This window comes from Dromaius novaehollandiae, unplaced genomic scaffold (genome assembly GCF_036370855.1).
Source record: "Dromaius novaehollandiae isolate bDroNov1 unplaced genomic scaffold, bDroNov1.hap1 HAP1_SCAFFOLD_93, whole genome shotgun sequence".
Lineage (NCBI taxonomy): Eukaryota > Metazoa > Chordata > Aves > Casuariiformes > Dromaiidae > Dromaius > Dromaius novaehollandiae.
This window is the reverse complement of record NW_026991498.1, coordinates 85,005-107,765: the sequence shown is the minus strand read 5'-3', so window position 1 is coordinate 107,765 and position 22,761 is coordinate 85,005. Positions and strand designations below refer to the sequence as shown.

Sequence of the window (22,761 nt, the reverse complement as noted above, 5' to 3'; positions counted from 1 at the left end):
TTACATCTTAATGGTGATGGACACATTATCCAAGCATGCCTGGGCCACTGGTCTAAAAGGCAAAATGGGTCCTGAAATAGCTGGGGCTTTTGAAACAATTTTTAGCAGGGGGCACGTGCCTCGGAAATTAGACTGACTGGGGAAAAGAATTTTTAAATCAGCCTTTAAACAAGCTGTTAAAGCAGTATAATGTTCACCATTTTGTTACTAATAATGAAGTAAAAGCCTCTGTCGTAGAGCATTTTAACAGGATGCTCAAAACCAAGATGTAGAGATATTTTACAGTGCGCAACACTTCTTGTTACATTGATGTGTTATTGGAGTCTATAAAGAGCTGCAACCACACCTTTAATAGAGCTATCGGAGCTGGGCCTGTGGACATGAACCCTTTAAACTCTGTGAGGGTTTGGAAAATCATATATGGGGATGTGTTTAAAATTAAAGAATCTGTGCTTCTTGCTCAAAAAGGGAGACTGCATGAGGGTGTCTAGAAGAAAAGAGATTCGAGAAAGGTTATGAGCAGACATTCACAGGTGAAATTTTCATAGTAGCTGAAACTGTGAGAAGGGGACAGATACCTGTGTACCGCTTAATAGACTGCGGTCATGAAGCAATTGAGGGGACATCTTACCGTGAAGAACTTCAAAAAGTGATTCCTGATGAGGACAGACTCTACCAAATGGAGAAGATCATCACTGCAAAAGGGGAAAGGAAGAAAGAAACAGCTGCTGGTGAAGTGGCGTGGCTGGCCCCAGAAGTTTAACAGTTGGATAGAAGCCTCCCAAGTCCAGGGCATCTAGTGATTGGCAGTGGAGTGGGAGGTGGAGAAAGAAGGCTGGCGGATGGGGGTTTCTACATCACGCTACCCAGCAATGCCAGTGCCAGAATCTTCCCACAAAACACCAGCTCAAACTTTACCACATAGCTGGTGAGGCCCCCTGGAGCTCTCAGGCAAGTAGGAGGTGGGGCTGGCAGAAATGCAGTACCCACACAGCTGGAATAACATCAACAAAGACACTGCCTTTGAAATAGGGCTGCAGGGTAAGACGTGGCAGTATACTTTGCAGAAAGGCTATTATCTGTCTATCTCCGTGTTGCTGGAACGCATGAACCACCTTATTAACCCCCACAACAAAGCTTCAGCTGTCAACTCTCCAGCAGTAGGCCTGCTCTATGACCCTGTCATAAGGAAAACAAAGCTTAAAACAGATGAAAACCCTTACACTTTTTGTACAGCTGGGCATCTAGAACATATTTTGGGGGTTTCTCTAGGGGTTACTGCCAAGAAGTTTCCCTTGGTGGTGTACATCACTGGAGGGTTTAACTCGCTCTACCTCTACACGGATCTTGTAGAGCACCAGCTTGTTGGGGACTTTTCAGTTCCATTTTTGTGCTGTGTTCTGTCTGGTGGTAACAGGAAGCAAATTGTTACGGTGGCATGTGGTAAGCCACACTATGTGCCAGTAAAGTGCCAGCATTGAAATAAAGACTGACCTGAGTAAGCATGCCTTATTTCACTTTGGGAAGGTGATTGTGAAGCTGCATCTTCAGCCCTGGACTCTCTGATATTTTAAGAAACCACACCAAAATGGTAGTGGTAGAGAACTATGGGGACCCATCCTTGTACATGGATTATTACAGAGCCCAGTCTGGCAATGGTTTCCCTGGTTTTTGGGCATCCCTGTGATGTACAGGAGGGATGTTGGAGGTATATGCCGCAGCCTGTTTAGAAAGGCTGTCCTGCTTTTGAAAAGGGGTTTGGAAATTGTTAAGCTACACGTGAGAAGTGCCCCTCAAGTTATTGCCCCAGAAGGAAGGCCTGCCCCAGCCCTTTCAAAGAAATAAAAAAAATAAAACTTACAACCCAACTGAAGGGCTGTGTGTGTTCTTTAACCATTCCCCCCTACCCCCAACATGTTTTTTTTAAATGGACGCTACAGACAACCACGTTGAAAGGTTTTATGAATATTTATTTTCAACAGTAAACTTTAAGAACACACACACATCTCTCCTTTTAAGGGCTCTCCTCCTTTTAAGGCTTTTTCTTTGAATATAAAGAAGCCCCAAATCCTCCTGATTTGCCAGCATTTCCAACTTTGCCAGGAGGGCCTTGGAAACACATTGTCCAAACACATTTTCTTGCAATAACTTGAGGGGCACTTCTCACATGTAGCTTAACAATTTCCAAACCCCTTTTCGAAAGCAGGACAGCCTTTCTAAACAGTCTACAAGCTTTTCTGGGAGGCCTGGGGTCATGTTCTCTGCACTTAAGAAATATTGACTTAGTCAAATCACATTTACCTTAATAAACTACAAATTATTTGCTTTTGTGCCAGAGAGCCAGTGTGCCTGTGGAGTCATGTGTCGTGTTTATCTATTGTGGCAATGAAGTCAGATGGAGCCTCTGGTTTGGATGGTAGAGCCGTTTATCATCTGTCTCATGCAGGGTGTCAGGAAGCAGCAGGGAGCAGGCTGCTTCCCAAGGGAAGGGGAGCTGGGAGCTGGCATAAGTCAATAACACAGGTGAGGCTGGTGCTGTTTGTGGACTTCAGACAGTGCCAGATGAAGTAAATCAGATTTCCAGAAGATGATTTTAAGAAGCTGTTTGGGGGCTACTTTCCCTGCTTGGCAAAAAGGATCATTTCCCAATGTGCAGTCATTACAAGCTGTACTATGAGAGATGCACAGGAAAGGCTAAACACAGAAATAACCCAGGTCACCTAAATCACCTTACTGATGGAGCACCTCCTTTTAATGTAACACACAGCATGGCTTGAAACTTATCTCCTCTTTTTCATTAAGTCTGATTCCTGCACAATGACTACCTGCCAGCAGCAATTCATACATTTCTTCCCATTGATAGTCTACACATTTAATAGAATCTAGCACTGTGCAACAGGCACTAGACTCCAAGTCCTGCCTCTGTTCCATGCAGCCTTGCTAACATGTTCCTATAACAGCATTCCAACCCTGGGCTCTTGGCTGTTGATGTGCTTGAAAAGTTGCTCACAGGAGTCTCTTACCTACTTTGTGACTAGATTTTAAAGTGTGATCTATTGTTTGAGAGAGAGGATCAGGCTCATGTTTCCATAACAAATGGAAAAGATACTGAAAATACCTTCCCACTTTCTAAAGCAAAGCAGATGGTCTTTAAACTTAGTTGATTTGCTAAGAACACCATTATGGCCTTCTTAACCCTGGAGAAAAATCTAGAAGAGAAAGCTTTCAGGCTGATGCTAAATACCAATGGGCCATTTGTTCCCCTTACTTTCAGAAGAGATGTAGTGTCCACAGCATAGTCCTTGCAATGCAAGTGGGAAAGGTACAGTTTGTTTACATGCTTTTTCAAAACCCAAAGCTGCCTGGCTTTTTGCAGGTGCACGTGGAAGACATGTATCCTTCCATAAGCCCATCTCACCGGGCAAGAGGAGCTCCGCGTCACCCACACATCCCTTCTGGCGCAAGGCTGTACCCAGGCACTTCCCTGCTTAGCTGAGGAAAGGGGAAACGGGGCGGGGTTTACTTCCCCCAGTTGCGCTTTCCCTTGGTCATGTGATGTTGACGCAAGTTGGGTTTCTGTACTGCACTTCCTACGTCATCTAGTTCGCGAGGTGGTGGAGGTAGCGTCCAGTTTGGTCAGCAGCAGTGGCAACTTCTGTCTCCAAATTGCGCTTCCAGGTGGCATGGAAGACGCAGCAGGTGAGTCACCGGGGAGAGGGTGCGCTGCCGCTCGCATCTCTCTCCACTGCGGCGGGGCCGCCCCGCGCGGCCTCTCTCTTCCCTCATGCCTGTCTCATAGGGACTCCCGGCGGTGGTGAAGGTCGTGCGGGGCTGGACCGCTGCTGCCTCTGGAGCACGCGCGCCCTAGACTGTAAGAGCAGCGCGGAAGGGGGTGGGGAGCACCCGGAAGTGGGGGGGTAGTGGTGGTGACGGGAGCCGGGCTGCATTAATTCAACCTCGGATGCGAATCGTCCCCGCGCTCCAGACTGGGGGTGGCTCTTCAGTGGGGACTGCTGCGGAGTAGGTGACGGCTGGACAGGAGTAGGGAGAATGACAGCAGGACGTGGCAGTCTGCTGTGAGCCACTCGGAATCCCAGCTGCTGATCCCTTGCTCCCTTTCTCTCCCCCATGCAGGCAGCGGGCTCTGCAGTACCTGCTGCTGAGGAGCTGGTGGTGATCTACACAGCAGAGCTTGAAAGCCTGATCCTGCTTGGGGACACAAACACACTCAGGTTGCTTCTCTAAACCCTCACATTCTTCCTGCTGCTGGCACATGTTTCAGCACTGAAACATAGCACATATGTTTCAGCACTCTTCACTTACAGGCAGACACCACTTGAAGTCTAAGTCTATGAAGCATCTGTATAACTTTCCTTGCAGGTAGGAAGAAGAATGTGCGAGTGATTAGAGCACTCAATTCTGGTTTAGCTTGGCAAGCAAATGGTGCTGTGCAGCATGTAGCAGACCATTTTCCAGACATAACTGAGCATGTCCCTGCAAATAAACCATCCCACAGGAGAGCAGGGACAACCTGGGAGTGGTTCAGTCTAGTTCAGGGTATTCAACTATTAATAACCGCCAGTTTCCTAACTTGTTATTAAAGCTACTCTGGCAAGTCCCACTCCCTGTAGCGATTCCTCTGCTTTCCAGGGACAGCTCACCCAACACAGCTCAGTAGGTGCTCAGGTTGCTCTGATGGGAAGGTCACCAGATCCACCTCCTCCCTTGATGCTGCTTCTCATTACTCTCTGCACATACACTTCTCTTCCTACCTTGCATGGAAAGATTTCTGGCAGGTAAATCATGCAATAGGGCTGCTGGAATACAGGAAGCAGCTGCTACCAGCAAGAAACATACAGGGATTTGGAGGGGGCAGGGGAAGGGAGGGGTATACACAGTATGGAAGGGAATTAGAGTACCATCAGGATATAGAGCAGATCATAGAGAGCTCGGTGCCTCTGAGTGCAGGGGCTGATTAGAAAGCAGCTGCTGGTGATGGCAAAATTGAAGAAAAATCCCAGAATGTGTTTTGGCTAATGTCAAAGCCTTAATGCAACCGCTACCATAATGACACCAGCCAGCTCTCTTAGCACCCTTGGGTGCAGCCCATCTGGTCCCATGGACTTGTGTGGGTTGAGTTCTTTCAAGCGATCCCTGACTCGATCCTTGTCCCACTGCAGTAGTGAAGTTGGTATAACTCCTAATATAAAAGTGGGGTGCCAGATAAGACTGTAGCTTAGTTGCAGGTGTGACTATTTTACTGCATGCAGATAGAACCAAGTTGATCCTAGTAACACTGTATACTAGTATAGATGAAGTGGTACAAGCCCCCTAATATGAATTCCTCTGATCTCGTTCAGTTCTCATTAGTTGTAAGGGTAGTCTTTGGAAACTGAGACCAATGTAAGCAAAGATATAGCTGTACCTGGGATGGAATCACTTCTTAGAAAATGAAAAAGCTGGGTAACCAAATTAAGTTCCCATAAAATATTCAATTTTTGATTAAAGCATATAATGAAGAAGAGAGGTTTATGACATTTGAATACCACTTCATGGTAAGTGTTAGTTGTGCAGGGAGCTATCTGTGGAGAAGCAGGTTAGAGAATATTACATAATACTGCTATTTATTTTCCCCCAAGTGGATACTCAGAGTTACTGTGAGGGGGGGAAGTTCACTTGGAATTTGAGTGTCTTTTGTTAAGTAGTTCAAATAGTCTTTTTTTATTTTAGTTGTGCCGTATTATTTTAGTTCAAAGTTTCTCTTTAGTTTTTTGTCCCCTCAAAATGATTACTGAAATGGTTGCTTATTTGTTTACACTTTTACTTTTTGATACTAGCAACCCACTCTTATCCACTTCTGCTTCCACTTTGCCCAATTTTTTGTTTTAACACCAGAATAGTTATAATCATTCTTCACTGCGTTGACTACTTGCACAAAATACTATAGTGCAACTAATGGGCCTTACTTGAAAGGACTTCACCAGTATCTGTAAGAAATATTGAGGGTTTCTCTATTATAATGAACTACCAAGACTGAAGAATTTCTTACTTACATGCGTAGCTAAGTCTTGAAAAATGTCAGACTTAAAGAGGATAGTGCAGATAGTTAGGAACCATCTGTAGGCAAATTTTGAAAAATATTGTATTGTTCCTGTTTTAAGTTGGTTGGTATTGATCAAAAATTACCAACTCAAGAGCCAGCAGACAGTAATTTGACACTATCCTAGTAATAAGTTATCAAACTTGAAAAAGGAACAAACAAAACCTGTAAAACCTTCTGCTTTAATTGGCATGCTTGTGCTTGGCTTTAGGATGGAGATGAAAACTAAATAGATAGAGACAGTTTCCCATATTTGCTGATACAAGAGCACTGGCTTGCAATACTACTCTGGTTTACTAATTGAATGTTCAGTGCCTAAAATAACCTGTGACTGGGCCATCACGCCTTTTTAGGTGGTATATACTCTACAGTGCTCAGTAGTTCAATCAAGATGGGAAACATCCTAATCTCTTATTATCTCTTCTTATCTGAAGTCAAACACTGGTCTCCCCTTGTTCACAGCCCCAGTCATTTCATCATAGAAGGCAATCAGGTTGGTCAGGCACAATTTGCCCTTGGTAAATCCATATTGGCTAATCCCAATCACCTTCTTGTCCTTTGTGTGCTTGGACATGGCTTCCAGGAGGGTTTGTTTTGTAACCTTCCCAGGGATTGAGAGGAGGCTGACCGTCCTCCCGGATCATTCTCCTTGTTCTTATTGATGATGAGTGTAACATTTGCCTTTTTCCAGTCATCAGGACCCTTCTTTGATCACCATGACCTTTTAAAGTTGATAGAGCATGGCCTCACAATGACATTAGCCAGCTCCATCAGCACCCTCTGCATCCTGTCTGGTCCCATGGACTTGTATATGTATGGCTGAAGTGTTCCCTAATCACAGAAAAGAGACTTCTACCTGGGGTCCTTCAGTTCCCAGCATGACATCAAATTAGTCTCAGGTTCATAGCAAGTGGGAAGGATGTCACTCGTGTTAGGGAGTTGCTGAATCTGGCAGCCCAATAGAGCCGAGGGTCTGCCACAGCTCTCTGCCCCCAGGTCCAACCAGCAGCGAGGTTGAGCATGTATTCCCAGTAGGCACACACACAGACACACACATATAATACACATATACACACGGCCAGCCACATAGATCAACACAGAAAGCACTCACACAAACAGCACCAATGGCCTCATCCTGTTCCCCTCTCTGGCTGATCAGGACAAAGGTCCATTACTGGGAAATATATACACATATACACTGCGGATCCCTCCAGTAGCTGGGCTGAGACAGTCTACCCAGTAGCTGGGCCCCAGATCCCTGCTCTCCCCAGTTGCCTCCCACGCAGAAGCACACACACACAAACAGGTCTCTCAGTCGACCCCCAGCTCAGACCTTACGGTCTCTCCAGCAGTTGGCTGGGACCCTCTGGTCCCTCTGGTAGCTAACTCCTCGAGGTGTCTCACCCTCAGAGACACATACGAACACACCTGGCCCCCAAGTCACCTGACCTACTCGCCAGCTAGTCTGGCTTGATGTTTGCTAGCGATCACACACTGCCATGCACACCCTCACGGGCTCCGGTTGCTGGCACCCCAGACACACGGGCTCCTGTGACCTGTGGTCCGACTCCAGTGGCTGGCACTTAGCCCTCCATACATGCACGCACACACAGAATAGAGAGCCCCTCACCCAGGAAAATAGTTAGAAATGGAGTCTAATGAGACGACAGGCCAGACAGCACCGATCAGGCGCGGGGCACGGCCAGGCAAGCATACTGGCCAGCAGCCTCTTCACACGTGACTGGCCCTTTTTAATCCCTTTTCCCCTCTCTTTTCCTAGTTTGTTCCTCCCCAAACCACCTTGATCCCTCCCTTTCCCTGCCTTTGGTTCCTCCCCTAAGCATCCCATGATAAGTCTTGTGCGCTCCCCAAATGCACTTCCCTGCATCCCATGATGTGTCCCATACCCCTAGGCAGTAACCCCCCCTCAGCCTGTGAGGTGACCCAGAGAGCCTCTCCCCTTGACTCATCTTGATGGGTGCCACCCCCAGCCCATGGAGAGGGGCTGGGGCAGGGGCTCCATTTTCACTGATCAGGTTATTGGGGTTCCTCCACCCATCAGTGTTCCTCTGCTCCTTTGTGTTTATGTAGATGAGCCTTTAATCACATAACCTAACATCTCTCACCAGTGTTATGAACACAGATATAAAAGGATAGTGGGTACAAAATATTTATTTTTTCTCACCCTTGTATGTATCTGATCTAGTTGGCGTTCTGAAGACCATGGTCATTTAGGCAGGTAAATTTGCTGAACTCTTTCTTAGAAGGCCTAGATGTTGTATACCACAGGATGGTATGGAAGTGATAGGCACCTGAAAGGATGGACCTTGGGTCAGGGAATATGCCGGGCTTTTGTTCAATCTCTGGCTAGATTTCTAAGGACAGCGCAAATACAGTCTAGATGATTTCCTTGTTACCTGTCAAAAAGAGAATCACATACATCCCCTTGTAGGGTGTTCTGAAACCTCATGGGGCAAGGGGGATCTTCTGCATAGAAATAGGCTATTCAAATGGCTGCAGAAATTTGTGCATATTGGCAACACAAGTGATCCAAAGCTTTTATTACTTCTGAGAACTGTTTCCCTTGTAATAAACTTTAACTGGGAAGTGGCTCACGTACTCCAGCACTTGTAGGTGACACAGCAGGCCTTGTGAATTATGGCTGAAAGCAAAGGTTCTGTCATAAAAACTTTTGCGAAAACTTGCCTTGCCTGATTGTTGCAAGTTCTCAAATCATAAGCATGAGAACTTATTTAAACTTCATGAGGATTATCAGGGTAACACTATAGTTTTAAACTGTTCCTTACTTCACAAATCCAGCTACTCCATAGAAAGAAATGTGAAGCTTATAAAACTGAGTTAGGTCTCAAATCTTTTCTCAAAAGAAACTGATATTCAGAAGTGGATGTTGGTCACAGGTTGTTACTGCCAATGCAACTGGTGACTATTTGTCAAAAGTCTTATGAATCCTCAGCTTTTTATGTGTTTTATTATTGAGTGACACTCTTCCCCACTGCAGTAGTGAAGTTGGTATAACTCCTAATATAAAAGTGGGGTGCCAGATAAGACTGTAGCTTAGTTGCAGGTGTGGCTATTTTACTGCATGCAGATAGAACCAAGTTGATCCTAGTAACACTGTATACTAGTATAGATGAAGTGGTACAAGCCCCCTAATGTGAATTCCTCTGATCTCGTTCAGTTCTCATGCTGTTATAGGAACATGTTAGCAAGGCTGCATGGAACAGAGGCAGGACTTGGAGTCTAGTGCCTGTTGCACAGTGCTAGATTCTATTAAATGTGTAGACTATCAATGGGAAGAAATGTATGAATTGCTGCTGGCAGGTAGTCATTGTGCAGGAATCAGACTTAATGAAAAAGAGGAGATAAGTTTCAAGCCATGCTGTGTGTTACATTAAAAGGAGGTGCTCCATCAGTAAGGTGATTTAGGTGACCTGGGTTGTTTCTGTGTTTAGCCTTTCCTGTGCATCTCTCATAGTACAGCTTGTAATGACTGCACATTGGGAAATGATCCTTTTTGCCAAGCAGGGAAAGTAGCCCCCAAACAGCTTCTTAAAATCATCTTCTGGAAATCTGATTTACTTCATCTGGCACTGTCTGAAGTCCACAAACAGCACCAGCCTCACCTGTGTTATTGACTTATGCCAAGCTATGCTTTGATAGAAATTGGGACTTTGTTCAGATATAAAACCAATGTTTCAAAATTGTTGAGTAAATAATCTGATTTTAAATGTTGATCATGTATTGCCAATTAAGGATTAATTCAGTACTTTTGCTATTTTATTTAATGAAGCCGTCTGTTCACTGTGTCCTTCAGGATCTTAGATCTAGCAGAGCTCAATGTATTCTTTAGCTTTTCTATAGACAGAGTAAACTGAAGAATAGTTAGGTTATCCAGTTCAAGATGCTCTTTTTCCCTGCAGATCAAGTTGCTGGTTGATTGCTTGGAACCAGATTTTAAGGTGCTGAACCAGTGACTTGATTTTCTTTAAAACTGTGGCATAAACAGGTGTTGATTAAATACTGTTGCTTAATTTAAAGAATTCTGATGATTAAAATTCTTATTTAAATTATCCATTGTTGTCTGCCACAGGGAAACACAGGCAGGAATGATTAGAACTTGTAATGCTAAGCTGTGTGTAGGGTGTGTGTGTTTTCTAAACCCTTGGTAATTTGTATTGTATCTTACTAGTGTTAGAGTAGGAGCATTCAGCATTTGAATTCCTTGACATACTGTACTGGAAACTTAATGTGTAAACTTCCTATTTCTCCCTGACGTTTTCAGCTGTAATGTGGTACTGGAGGGGTTCATATGTCAGTTTGTTTTCATTTAGTTTTTTTTTAATCAACAAAACATACAAGGAGGAAAAAAAAATGCTAGTTTTTCAGGTCCTTGGGACCGGTGTAGAAAATTGTGCATTTTGCGTCATCTATGAGATGCAGCATTTGTCACACTGCTCCATTGAATTCGATGAAGTTTCTTCAGGATGTGAGATGTTGGGCAGTGTGCAAATGATCTGTGTGCGTGAACTAAAAAAGCTGGGTCACATGCAATTTTGTTCATGTTCTTTTCTTTTTTGACATAGGAAAGGAGACCTAAGATTAAGGAATTATTAAGGAAAAAAAAAAGATGGATTCACAAGACTGTGTCCCAACAAATTCAAAGCAAGATATCAGCCATCACATAAAGGGTAGCTCTGGTAAACATTATCTTTGTGGCTATTGTGCAGCCTTCACCAATATAGCAGTCACCTTTCCCATCCAGAAGGTTCTCTTTCGACAACAGTTGTATGGCTTGAAAACAAAGGATGCAGTACATCAGCTGCAGAAAGATGGAATTCGAAATCTCTATCGTGGAATCCTTCCGCCATTAATGCAAAAAACGACCACCCTGGCTCTAATGTTTGGCTTGTATGAAGATTTCTCCTCCTTGCTCCATAGCCACACAAGTGCACCTGAACTCCTCACTCGCAGCATGGCAGCAGTGCTTGCAGGGACCACAGAAGCCCTTCTTACACCTTTTGAGCGAGTCCAGACTTTGCTTCAGGACTACAAACATCATGACAAATTTACAAACACTTACCAGGCTTTCAAGGTACTGAAAGTCTATGGGATTAGAGAATATTATCGGGGTTTGGTTCCTATTCTGCTCCGGAATGGAACCAGTAATGCACTCTTCTTTGGCCTACGAGGACCTATCAAACAGTGTCTGCCTGAAGCAACTTCTTATAGCACTCACTTGGTCAATGACTTCATCTGTGGAGGGCTGTTGGGTGCTGTGCTGGGATTCTTATTTTTCCCAATGAATGTTGTAAAAGCTCGCATGCAGTCTCAAATTGGTGGCGAATTTCAGTCTTTTTCAAAAGTTTTTGTGAAGATCTGGCTAGAACGTGATAGAAAATTGATGCATCTTTTCAGAGGAGCCCATCTGAATTACCATCGTTCTGTCCTGTCCTGGGGCATAATCAATGCAACATATGAATTCTTGCTAAAGCTGTTATGAAAAAAAGTTACCTTCCTTTGAAGCCCCTCTATTCACTTGGGTATTAGCACGTTTGAGGTCACTTAGTCTCTAGGAATAGATTAGTTTATGGAACTTTCCATGAATAACGTGGAGTACCATGAAGCTTGGAGAGAATTCAAAGCCGCAGTTACATTTTAGTAGAGAGATAAGTGATCTTGTTAGTGGCTGGTTAGTGTGAAAGGTAATTAGTCTTATTAACAGCCTTGAATATTTATGGGGTGAATAGCAATGTGTCTAAATCTTGATGCAATTGAATATACTTCTAAACAAGTTAAAGCATTTATATGTTGGTGGATGAATTTACCCACAGTGGAATAACAAGACAAATGCAGAGTAAAAAAAGATTTGTATATTGGTCTAGTAGTTTACTCCATATCACTCCCAATGTTTCTTAACGCTCCCAGTGATCAAGCATTTCACTCTGTGCGTTGTATAACATGAAAGTCAAGAAAGGGCCGATGGAAGCTACTTCTCTTGCTTGATACACTACAAAGGGATGATTAAGAACTAAACTTCCAAATGTTTGGGGGTTCTAAATTATCTTTAGAGTTTAAATCGAAGCTGCCAATTTCTGATGAGGATGACTTTCTTTCTGAACCCCAAGTTTAAACTAAGCCTACACAAAGTATTTTGCCAACCATTTTACCATTTGACTTTAACACAAACATAATCTCATTCAGCAACATAAGGGTAGCTACTGAATATTTAACTTCAGTATTAGCTGACCCAGTGCAAAGTGGGATTGTGCCTATGTATGTGTGCGCCTTGATGTAAAAAGGGAAAGGTGGAAGGAGCGAAACAGCAATTTTATCTCAAGATTTAAGTGTCCTTCCTTGTTGAAAGACCTTCTATTTGCAAATTTGGTATACTCAAGTTTTCTGCTTTTGTATTGCTTTGTTTCTGTTGCAAGCAAATGATACCAGAAAGAAGAGCTCTTCCTGTAATGCGGCTTCCTCTGATTGTCAAACTAGTTCATGAACAGCTTTTCGTACTGAGGTATCTTAGGTCTTTTGCAAACTATTTTTGTTTCATTTGGGCTGTGGCAGAATTGTACATCAGCATTGACAAAGTGTAAGGGAATCTGGGTATAAGCACTTAAGGCCTTAAAGAAAGGGAAAGCAAGGGGGTATTATAGATGAAAGTTCAAGCTTTTGGAAACTTCTGAATTGTTCTTTTCCTAAGCTTTAGGGTGTCTGTTACTTTTTTCTTTCAACTTTTCATTTGCTATAGCTGTCTCCAAAGATTGGTCCTAAACAGTACGTTGTACTTATGATTATATAGTACGTCAAAATCAAGAACGGCCAAGCACAAGTGAGTATTGAGATCTGAATGCTGTGATTATATGCACTTAAATGTCTGTTGAATGGGGTTTTTTTGTTTTTTTTTTAACTGGCAGAATCTAATTTTACCAGTATATTGTCTCTTGTAATCTTCTTGATGGAATAAAAAACCCATAAATCCTGTTTCTTCTGCAGTAAATGTTAAATGCTTGCCTAATGTTAGGAAATTTGGGGAGTTATTAAGCTGGAGTAAGCTATGTCAGTTGGCTTGGTAACATCAGTGACTATAGCAAAAAGAGCAAGCAAGGCCATCTAAGTTGAACACAGATGAAATAGAGTGTAAAGATGGACCATATAGTGAAGGTGCTTCATGATGCTTAAACTATAATCTCTCCTCTGTAAAACTATCAGTGATAATACAGTAAAGCAATCAAGAGAGTTGTGTGGCTAATAACCAAATTACAAATGTTTTAAGTATAAGTTAACAGATAACAATAAGCAGTAAACACAGGGGTGTAGTCAATTGCCACACATGAAGACTACTTGCATGTTTCATTTTCCTCTAGCTCGTGTGAAGTTTTCTAAATGGGACATGATGCCAAGTGCTGGGGAGAAAGCACAAAGGGAACTGCAGTACTCCCAACTAAAGTGAATATTGGATTCAACTTGCAAAAAAATCTGGCTATAAACAAGCTGACTTAATACAGTTGGAATTTGAGTAAGTATAAAGGATACAATTGATATTTTGTGTGAACTTGAATTGATATACAACTAGGAACAGGAAAGAATATCTCTTAAAGCTAAGCTTTGGCAGGCAACATATTTTCATGTTGTCTAATGCACATGCTTTGGGCCTAGAAGTAGGGTTACTGTAGGTTAGCATGAAGGAGGTGTGCTTAACCTACCAGGGAAGATAACTGTCTTATGTTGACTCAGTTCTTAATTGTGTATTCTGCTTAAGTTTGTCTTGCTTAATGTGAACAATTAAGTTATTTGATCCTTCTTCATAGAAATCAGCAAATAGAAAAGGAGACTATCAGCAACTTTTAAATGAGAATGTGCCTAGAAAAAGCAAGAGGCTCTAGTAATGGTTGTGAGAAATGAGCAATTATTCTGGCTAGGTTTATCCTGTACAACAGATCACAAATGATTGCTACTGTTGACCTAATGATCAGAGAGACAGCTTTCTCCTCATTTGTTATGAAATGCTTAATAAGGGGCAAGAGAAAGCCACAGGTAAAGTGCACTCTGGAAAAATTCCTTTCACGTAAAGTCAAGTTGCTCAACAGTAAACTAGAGGCAGCTTACTATTTAAGACAGAATGCCTGCTTTAGATGCTTTTCAAGAATATGCTGTTGCCAGTTAAACACTCATTCATGGATTAAAAAAATCCACCTTCTGATTTAAACTCAGGTATAATATTGAACAGAAGCAGCTCAGGCACAGGCACATAGCTGTTCCAGCTAGTGTCTTGGCTTTGTTTTCTAGAGACAACATTGAATTGTCAAGTAAGATGCAGACTAAGTCCCAGGAGCGCAGAGACCAAAGTGTAGTGTTGACCCAACTTGACACACTGAAGTAATCTGTTGCTATTGAGGTGATGTTAGAGATGGAATTAATTTTTTTCCATAGATTTCAAACATTGCCAAAAAAGAAAAGAGTGCCTGTCCTCACTCAACCCCCAGCCTTCGCAGACAGAGTTATAATGCTGCAGAGAGCAAATGGGAGTGTAATACGGCACTGCCATTGCTAGTAACAGGCCATAAGCTTTGTGCTGAGTTTGCAAGGCCTCAGGACTGAGGCTTGTCAGGCTTGCTCTGTCTGAACTTTTCTTGACCTGCCTGCAGCTTTGTTTTACTTGGTTTAGCTGTGACAGCAATTTCCCTACTTGACCAGCTGTCTAAGGCTAATTTGTTTTACTTTTGTCTTTTTATGGCACAACCATAGTTTTATATAGATAGCAGTAGCAAGCAGCTATTCTATGTAGACTGAGATATTTATGAATCAAACAATGATGTAGCATAGAGAAATACAGGCCTGGTACAATATCAGAGGCCTTGAGGGATGGAGACACAGAACGTGGTATAGAGGAGTACAGGCACGGGATGATAAGAGATGGGGCACAGGCTTGGCACTGGAGACCCCACAGCTATAAACAGCTCACCTGTGGCCAGTTAAAGAAATGCAGACCTGGAGCCAGACAAAACTCGTTTTAGGGGTAACAAAGAGAACAAAGAAATAGTATCTAACATACCTAAAAGTCACCATATATAGTAAATTTGGATGTAACATGGAGCTGCAGACCAATGAAGAAAGAGCAAAGGTGTAAATGCACGTTAGCAAACATATAAAAATGACCCCCAGTGGATCCTAGAGTGAGGAAGAAGAAGCCATCAACATGAACATCATATTCCTCCCAGTGAAGGACTCCAGATGCTGACAGCTCACCATAACACCTCCACCACAAACGCCAGAATGAAACCACCGACCTTTGGACTCAGAGGAGCAGGGGAAGGGTGAGCATAACCCCAGGAAAAGGGGTAGAAACTAAATGTGTGTATAAATTTTAACTGCATGTAACAATTAGATCTGGTCTAATAATGATTAGACTCTCAAGATTTCAATTATACTAACAATAAATTTTTGGTTTTACTTGCATATAAGGTGTGTTTCCTCTTTGCCCATAAACAAGATTTTGAGTGTAACAGTTCCAGCAGTTTTGGAGCCTGCTGAGGCACAAGTTACTTCACAAGGGAGAGCAGTCAACCATACAGGAAGCCTCTCAAAAGATTCCTACATTACATAATTAAAACAGTTGTGCTTTTCCTTAGTTTTAGGAAATTTTCTTACCCCAAGTAGCAACAGCCCACTAACTATAGAGGATAATCCAGAAGTTTGTCCTTGCCTCAGACACAGCTATTGCCCTGTGCTAGTTTTCATTTCTGGCTTTAAGCCCTTCCATTTGGGCTGATCTCTCTGTTCACAAATGCAAGATGGCTTTAGCAAAATTTTATGAGGACAGCGGAGCCTTTGGTCTGCCTTCTTCAAGGGCTTGATGTTTGAGCAAAAAGGGACTTTCTATTTCACAACTAATTTTTTGAGTCAGTGGAATGATTAACTACACTGTTACCTAGTTTGTAATTATTGTACTAGCCTCAGCATGCTTTCTAGGCTCTCATGAGTCAGCTGTTCCTGCTCCAAAGTATGTGTGATGGTGCAATAGTAACAGGTAGACTGAGGGAGGGAAACAGACATTTTATATACAACAAAAAAATTTGTGTAAGCACTGGTTTTCTTTCTAATGGTAGGGAGTGGACAGGAAGCAGTGAGCATTTGTATAAAAGAGCTCAGTGTAAGATAAATACATTGAAATAGAAAAAAATGCACTGAATTACTTTATTAAATGCTTAATTTATTATACAAGGCAAGAGAAACTGTCCACAAATGGTAAGTCACTATATAGGTGTAAGTAAAGTATCAGAACTGTTCTGAATATACCGAATATGTTGCATTGGAAGTCTATACTTTTTATTACGAAACCTCAAGAATTTAGAACTATTCTACATGCACAATTTTTTTCCTCATAATAAAAAAACCTTACACTGGGTTGGAGAGACTTGGTCATTGCTGTAGAGAATGCACCACTGGCTAAAATCAGGCAATAAAAAGTTTCTCCTTCCCACCGGACAAAAGTAGTTACGGGGCACTGTCAACTCCTTTATTCTAACTTGTTTATTAGAACCTTGGAAACTAGATTTATTTTTCTTAACTTTCATTTGGCAAGTGTATTTCCTGCGTTCTTAAGGGCCTACATTTCATATAGCAATATGACTTGTGTTTTATGTTGGCAGGATCCTTTTCCACACACGTGTTGTTTGCACTCTGTAACTACAGTATGGGGCAATTAAAAAAGAAAAACCTTACCAAGACCCCAATGAAGAAAAGCCATATGGGGGTTCCCATCATTTGTGCCCTCTCTCCACACGCGCCCCCCCCCCCCCCCCCCCGCCGCACTCTGATTTCAGGCATGCCAGTTGCATCTTTTCCCTTAATTATAGACATTTGACAAATGGACTAATTCTCTGTGTGGATTTATCTATACCTAAATACACACACCCTCATACAGAGAAAGTACATATCCAGAAATGTCATTTTGTATTCCCATTAATAGTTTCTTCCTTCCCACTCCCCAAAGCATGACAGTGCTGTAGTGATTTAAAGACTGACCTCTAGTGGAACATTCAGAAAATGCATTTCACTCCAATAACGTATAGTCACTAGACTACTACTGGCTTCAAAGATAGTAGTGTGGTTCTTGTAAACACCGCTAAAAGCTGACATTCCTATGGCGATCTTAGTTATGCAGTTTATCTGCTTCTGCTGATCAGACATGCTGAGGATGGAAGAATTCTCTTACTACAGTAACTAATGAATATGAAACCATGCATTTAGAAAGCATACTGCATACTTCAGTCAAACTAAGAGCACTAACTGCAGTACAAATACATTAAAATTTAGCAAATGGTTTAGTACTTGAGTGGTCTAAAATATACCAGTGTGAAAAGAAATCACGTATAAGCCACTACCTTACTTTGCTGTTAACGCAGTGTTTTTATCTATAGTTTAAAGCAGTTTTTATGCCTGGGATGTTTTAGTTCTGCTCTTTACAGGTTTTTGGGTGGAAGTTTAAGCATTCGTCTTTTGAAATGCAACAGAGTAAGCAAGAAAAAAAGTTTTATCTAGAAATAAAAGATCCAAACCTCACACACAAAGTGACTTTGTTAATTCAGTAAGGTAAGATAACATGATTTAGAAAGCCAAAGCCTGAAAATCATTCCCACTCCCAAAGTCTACCTGTAAGGCTTCTAACTAGTTGGTTATAAATCACGGAACACCATATGTTCTAAGGTAACTGCTAAGCCTACTTTATAAGTAAAAATATCTTAGCTTTCATTGAAAACTTCCAAGCACTGTTGAGGAGTAATCAAATAATCACAACCTAAAATTATCTATTTGTTCTAATTCAAACTTATTGCAAATGTAATCAGAAGAGTTGGACAATATTGCAACAGCATATTAAGACAAATTCCAGCCATGTATAAAAATGTGTCTGTTCCTACTCACACTATAGAAAAGCACCACTAACACACGATCAAAACCCTGAAACAGAGCAACTTCTACCATCAGGCTTATACTTCTCAATGGCCTTGGTCATAGCTCTGAAAAACAGCTGTTTAGACCCTCATTCTGGGTGCTGTGCATTATAAGTAGTATCTATATGTGGCAGGACAACTGTCATTTAACAGAGTAACAATTCTTTATACAGAAAAGTTGTCCAATGTTTCAGAACAATAAGCTTAAAAAGCATATCGTGAGGTAGAATTAAAAAAAAAAAAACACACTCGGTGCAAATTGACAGGCACAGAATGAAGAAAAGTTGCAAGCAATTCATCATCAAGGAATTCTGATAATCTTACTAGGACAAACCAAAAACAGCCATCAAAACCCAAAAGCTGCTTTTCTGCCTCTGAAATGAACATGTTTCTGCCTGTGAAATTAGTATTTAAAGATCTATTCAAAATGGTTTCCCCTCTTTCCTACAGTTCTTTAAATGATCTGTTTAGTGAAACGTAATAAATTGAGGAGCAGCAGCTTGGAAGTAGAGAGGAGCTGTGGGAAAAGCCTTCGTGGTCCACAAGATGACAACAGGGGGAACCATTTTCTTACTTTATTACTAACAAGCTACTATTCTTAATGGAGAAGGAAAAGGAGTGGAGAGATCCAAGTGTCTGTACAGTTGCTTTCCATTCTGTTTTCAAAATACTTAAGTCTATCATCTCCTTTACTCCCACTTGTCCTGGTTTGATCACAGTAAACCTTAACACTTCCACTCAATGACCTCTCATGCGCTGAGCACACATGAAGGAGGGAGTTGTGCTATTCTCTTGAAAATCAGTAGTTATGTGCAAGGCCACAAAACTGATTTATTCCAGTAACACCAGAGAGCTGGAGACCCCCCCCCCCCAACACACACACACGTCTGCCAGATAAACTAATCCTGTGAGCATGTTGACCTTGAAAGTGTTTTATCACAAGTTGTTCTGTGAGTGGAAAAGTACTAGCTCTGCAACTCCTGGCTAATTAACAGACCAACTGGAAGGTGTATATGTGGCTCAGCCCAACATTTGGATATTTAAAGATCAAAAGTCACCTCAAAGAGTTTGAAGGGGCATGATGGCTCTGAGCTGGCCTTAATCCACGTATTCCTTCCCAGCAGTTGGGGACACCTGGCGTCATGGTGGTGAGTATATAGAGACCGGTAACATATCAGAGAATATTCTTAAGTGATACCTTATATTAGTATGCTAGTATCATATTACAGATGTAATTAAATTAAGCTTTTGCCCTTTTCTATACACTGCGTTGCAAGAGTATTCCTAGAAAAGAACCTGGTTATCTCAGTGGGAGTTGACATTAATTGGTGTAGTCAGCAGGATACTCTTCACGCACATGTATAGAAAGTGAAGAAATTTGAGCATTATGAATAAGAGCCTGTGACATTATGGTGACTCATAACAACCAATAGAGTGAGAAAAGATAGCAAAAAGACCAATTAAAATTGGGACCGCTGTCTGCTGAAGAAGAAGGGGATACCTGATACCATGGGTCTTCATAAGGGATGGAAAAGATTTGCTAGTAGATATGGGAAGAACTAGTGCAGGTATCCCAGCAACAAGCAACACTGGTGAAGGAGCACGCTGCTTGCTGTGCTGTCTGGGGGCAGGGTGGGCAGCATGTGGTTTGTAAGGTACAAGGCAAAGGTTGGGATCCCAGAATGTGGGACCATTAGTTATGACCAAAGCAAAGGGGCCCCTGGGCAGCCTCATCACATGATCTTGGTGCAAAATTACACCCAGGGAGAATTGCAGACTATTGCTGAAGCTTACCAGTAAAAACCAGGGCTGAGACTAGGGCAAGTCCAGGCTTCACAGGGAGGTGTGCCTCCAGTAGTAAAAGTGGCGGCCACTAACCTTAAACCCCTGGCCCTTTCTACGTCAGGGATAAATGCAGATACCTGCTGGCAAGCGGTTTTACAGCAAGTGTTATCTGCTCTACCTCTATGAGGCACCTAGGTCAAAGGCAAAAATTAGAACTATGCAAATAATCAAACCTAATCATAATACCTCTAAACCTAAGAGTTCTCAAACTCCGTTGAAAAATAAGAACAAACCTCCTCCTGGAGACATGCAAGAAGAACGTAATCATTTTTGGAGGAAATGTTTAGATAGGGGACTGACCAGATAGCAGCTGCACGGATTGCTGACTGTGATGCTCAAACAATTAGCAGGAGAAACTCACGACCCACCCTCAGGGCCTGTACCTACCCCAAGAGTGTACCCCAAATTAGGGGGACTATAATGACAAAGGAGACTATGTAATTAAAGAATAGAGGAGCCAGCTCTGCTGTCCAAGTAGTGGCCACTCAGACAACTAATTGGGACCCAAATCCAGAAATAGTGGTTGCTGTGAATGATAGCTACACTCCTACTTTCTTAATTGGTGCTTTCGATGGTAGACCACCGTACTTATGAAGGCAAGGCTTTCTCAAAGAAATGAGTAGTCTCTGTAACTGGAGTAAATGGAGTAATTATTTCCCATCCTGTTGTGTGTGCTAGGTTAATTCTATCAAATGGATGCACTGGATAACTGTTGTTGTTATTAGGAAAAAAATGAATATTTGGGGAATAGATATAATGAAAGGTCAATCCTGAGTAGACAGTTGGGGTAAATGGGAAATCAGTAATCCCCCATCAATAAGAAGTACTGATCTTAGTGGAATCAAGACAGTAAATTTACTGCAGATGGCTCCACCTTTACCTAACAGTAAACCCATTAATAGTCCACAATATAAGCTTCCTGTTCCTGCTATTAAACCGGTGACTGAATTAGTTAAACAATTAGAACAGCGAGGAATCATAGGAAAAAACCCATTCCCCCTACAACAGCCCAGTATGGCTGGTTAAAACACAAGATTGGATGTGGCAAGTGACCATTTATTATAGTGCTTAAAATGAAGACACTAGTCCCTTAACTGCCATACTACCAAGTATCATAGACATTGTAAATACCATAAATGAGCAAGCATTCCCTTGGATGGCTGTGCTAGATGTTGAAGATATGTTCTTTATGATCCCGATACAAGAGCAAGACAACCCAAAATTTGCTTTTACTTGGGGTGGAATACGATACACCTTTAATCACCTACCCCAGGGTTTTAAACACAGCCCCACCATTGCCCATGCCATGTCAGTTAAAGAACTAGAATCAATCATTCTCCCTCCAGCAGGAGAACGCGTGCATGTGTGCAAGTGTGCCACATTATAATACTGATAACCATTGCACTTCAGGGCAGCAGACGCATGGATCAACTGGCTGGTCAGGGTCTCCCGTGCCCACAGGGGCCCCACCAGAGATCCAGCACACCTGTAACCCTTACACCTTCGGGCAGCAAGCACATGGGTCTACTGGCTGATCGGGGTCTGCAGTGCTGGCAGGGCCTCACCGGAGATCTAGCGTCTGTGAAAAACATAACCATTATGCTTAAACCTCACACCACGGCCAGGATTCAACCCTTGGCCAACTTGTAAATGATCTCGAACCTGACCAAGGTGTTTAAATGAAAAGGCAGCAGCAGGCTGCGAGGGCAGGGGGCTTCCCCTGGGTCTCGAAGTCCTCCCCGCTCAGCTGCTCCGTAACTGCTCTGTAACAGTGCAGTTGTGAGCATTCCCGAATCCTTGGGGACAGAGCCCCTATGTGAGGGGATGAGGGAGTCATCCTTTTGCAAGTGTACCTAAAAACGTTACAATTGATGATCAAACTGTTTAACACATTCACTTAAGCAGTATATTCAGGAACACCCCAACTATTGAACCAGCAAACTGTATTGGTCATAGAGCAAAGACCCAAGGAAATAGGCTAAGGCCAAACCCTCTATAGTCTGCTTCCTGGAAGTTAGAAAAACAGTTACATAAGAAATAAACAATTGCCAAAGGATTTCCTCACTTAAAAAATCAAAGCTCCTGGAGAGGTGATAGCTGATGCATGCTGTCCTGCTGCAGAGGCTAATCACAAGACTAAACCAGGTAAGAGGCCTAGAAGCACAGTTACAAAACAAGAAAAGGCCTATAATGTGAAGAGCCAGCATCTTTAATTACCAGCACTGTTATAAGAAACCAGAAAGGGCTGGAAAAAGCCCCAAGATGTAATAAAGAAAAAAAATCAATATAAAGAAACAGTTCAAACTTAAGTAATAGATGGATGTAACCTTGAGTAATCTTAAGAGAAGTGGTTTCAGCAGTCACAGTTGAAGCCAAACTATAACAGCCTAACGGCCTTGGTAAGTCGTTTTGTTTTGTTTTACAGGGAGACTCTCTGAAGAACAGCAACTTGAAAAGAAGCAGCCAGACCTAGTGATAAAATTGCTGGTTTCAGCAAGTGTGCAAGTAACAAAAGGTTAGGAGGTGGAGTATCAAGAAAGTAAAAGGCTTGAAACAGAGGGGAAACCAACTAAGTGGTTAAAGGCTGAGAGAATTGAGGCTTAAGCATGCATATACAAAGATTTGAGAGGGGTAGGCAGATGACTAGCCCCTGGCCTGAGGTTTAGCTAACTGAACAGACTATGAGAAACTATTGGACATGACATGAGAAGTTGCTGGACATAAACAACACAGCGAGAGGTTGACAAAAGTTACTGTGAGGAATGGCCAGATTTCACAGATGGTTAAGGGGAAAGGTATGTGAAAGACAGCTGAGCTTCATAGATAATTGGAAGGGAGCAT

General features: G+C 42.3%; 1 protein-coding gene across 5 annotated transcripts; it reads left to right on the top strand.

The window, feature by feature from the left end:
- Positions 1-3,552: 3,552 nt before the first annotated feature.
- Positions 3,553-13,105, top strand: LOC135326981 (mitochondrial nicotinamide adenine dinucleotide transporter SLC25A51-like). Of its 5 annotated transcripts, none has more exons than XM_064504622.1 (4): positions 3,553-3,699; positions 3,800-3,871; positions 4,135-4,232; positions 10,705-13,105. In XM_064504622.1, the coding sequence occupies exon 4, from the start codon at positions 10,749-10,751 to the stop codon at positions 11,619-11,621; it is 873 nt and encodes a 290-aa protein (XP_064360692.1). In that variant the 5' UTR covers positions 3,553-3,699; positions 3,800-3,871; positions 4,135-4,232; positions 10,705-10,748; the 3' UTR covers positions 11,622-13,105. The 5 variants fall into 5 exon arrangements, with proteins under 5 accessions (XP_064360692.1, XP_064360691.1, XP_064360693.1 ...); XM_064504621.1 differs by having other exon boundaries at positions 4,135-4,380; XM_064504623.1 differs by lacking the exon at positions 3,800-3,871 and having other exon boundaries at positions 4,135-4,380.
- Positions 13,106-22,761: the final 9,656 nt, after the last annotated feature.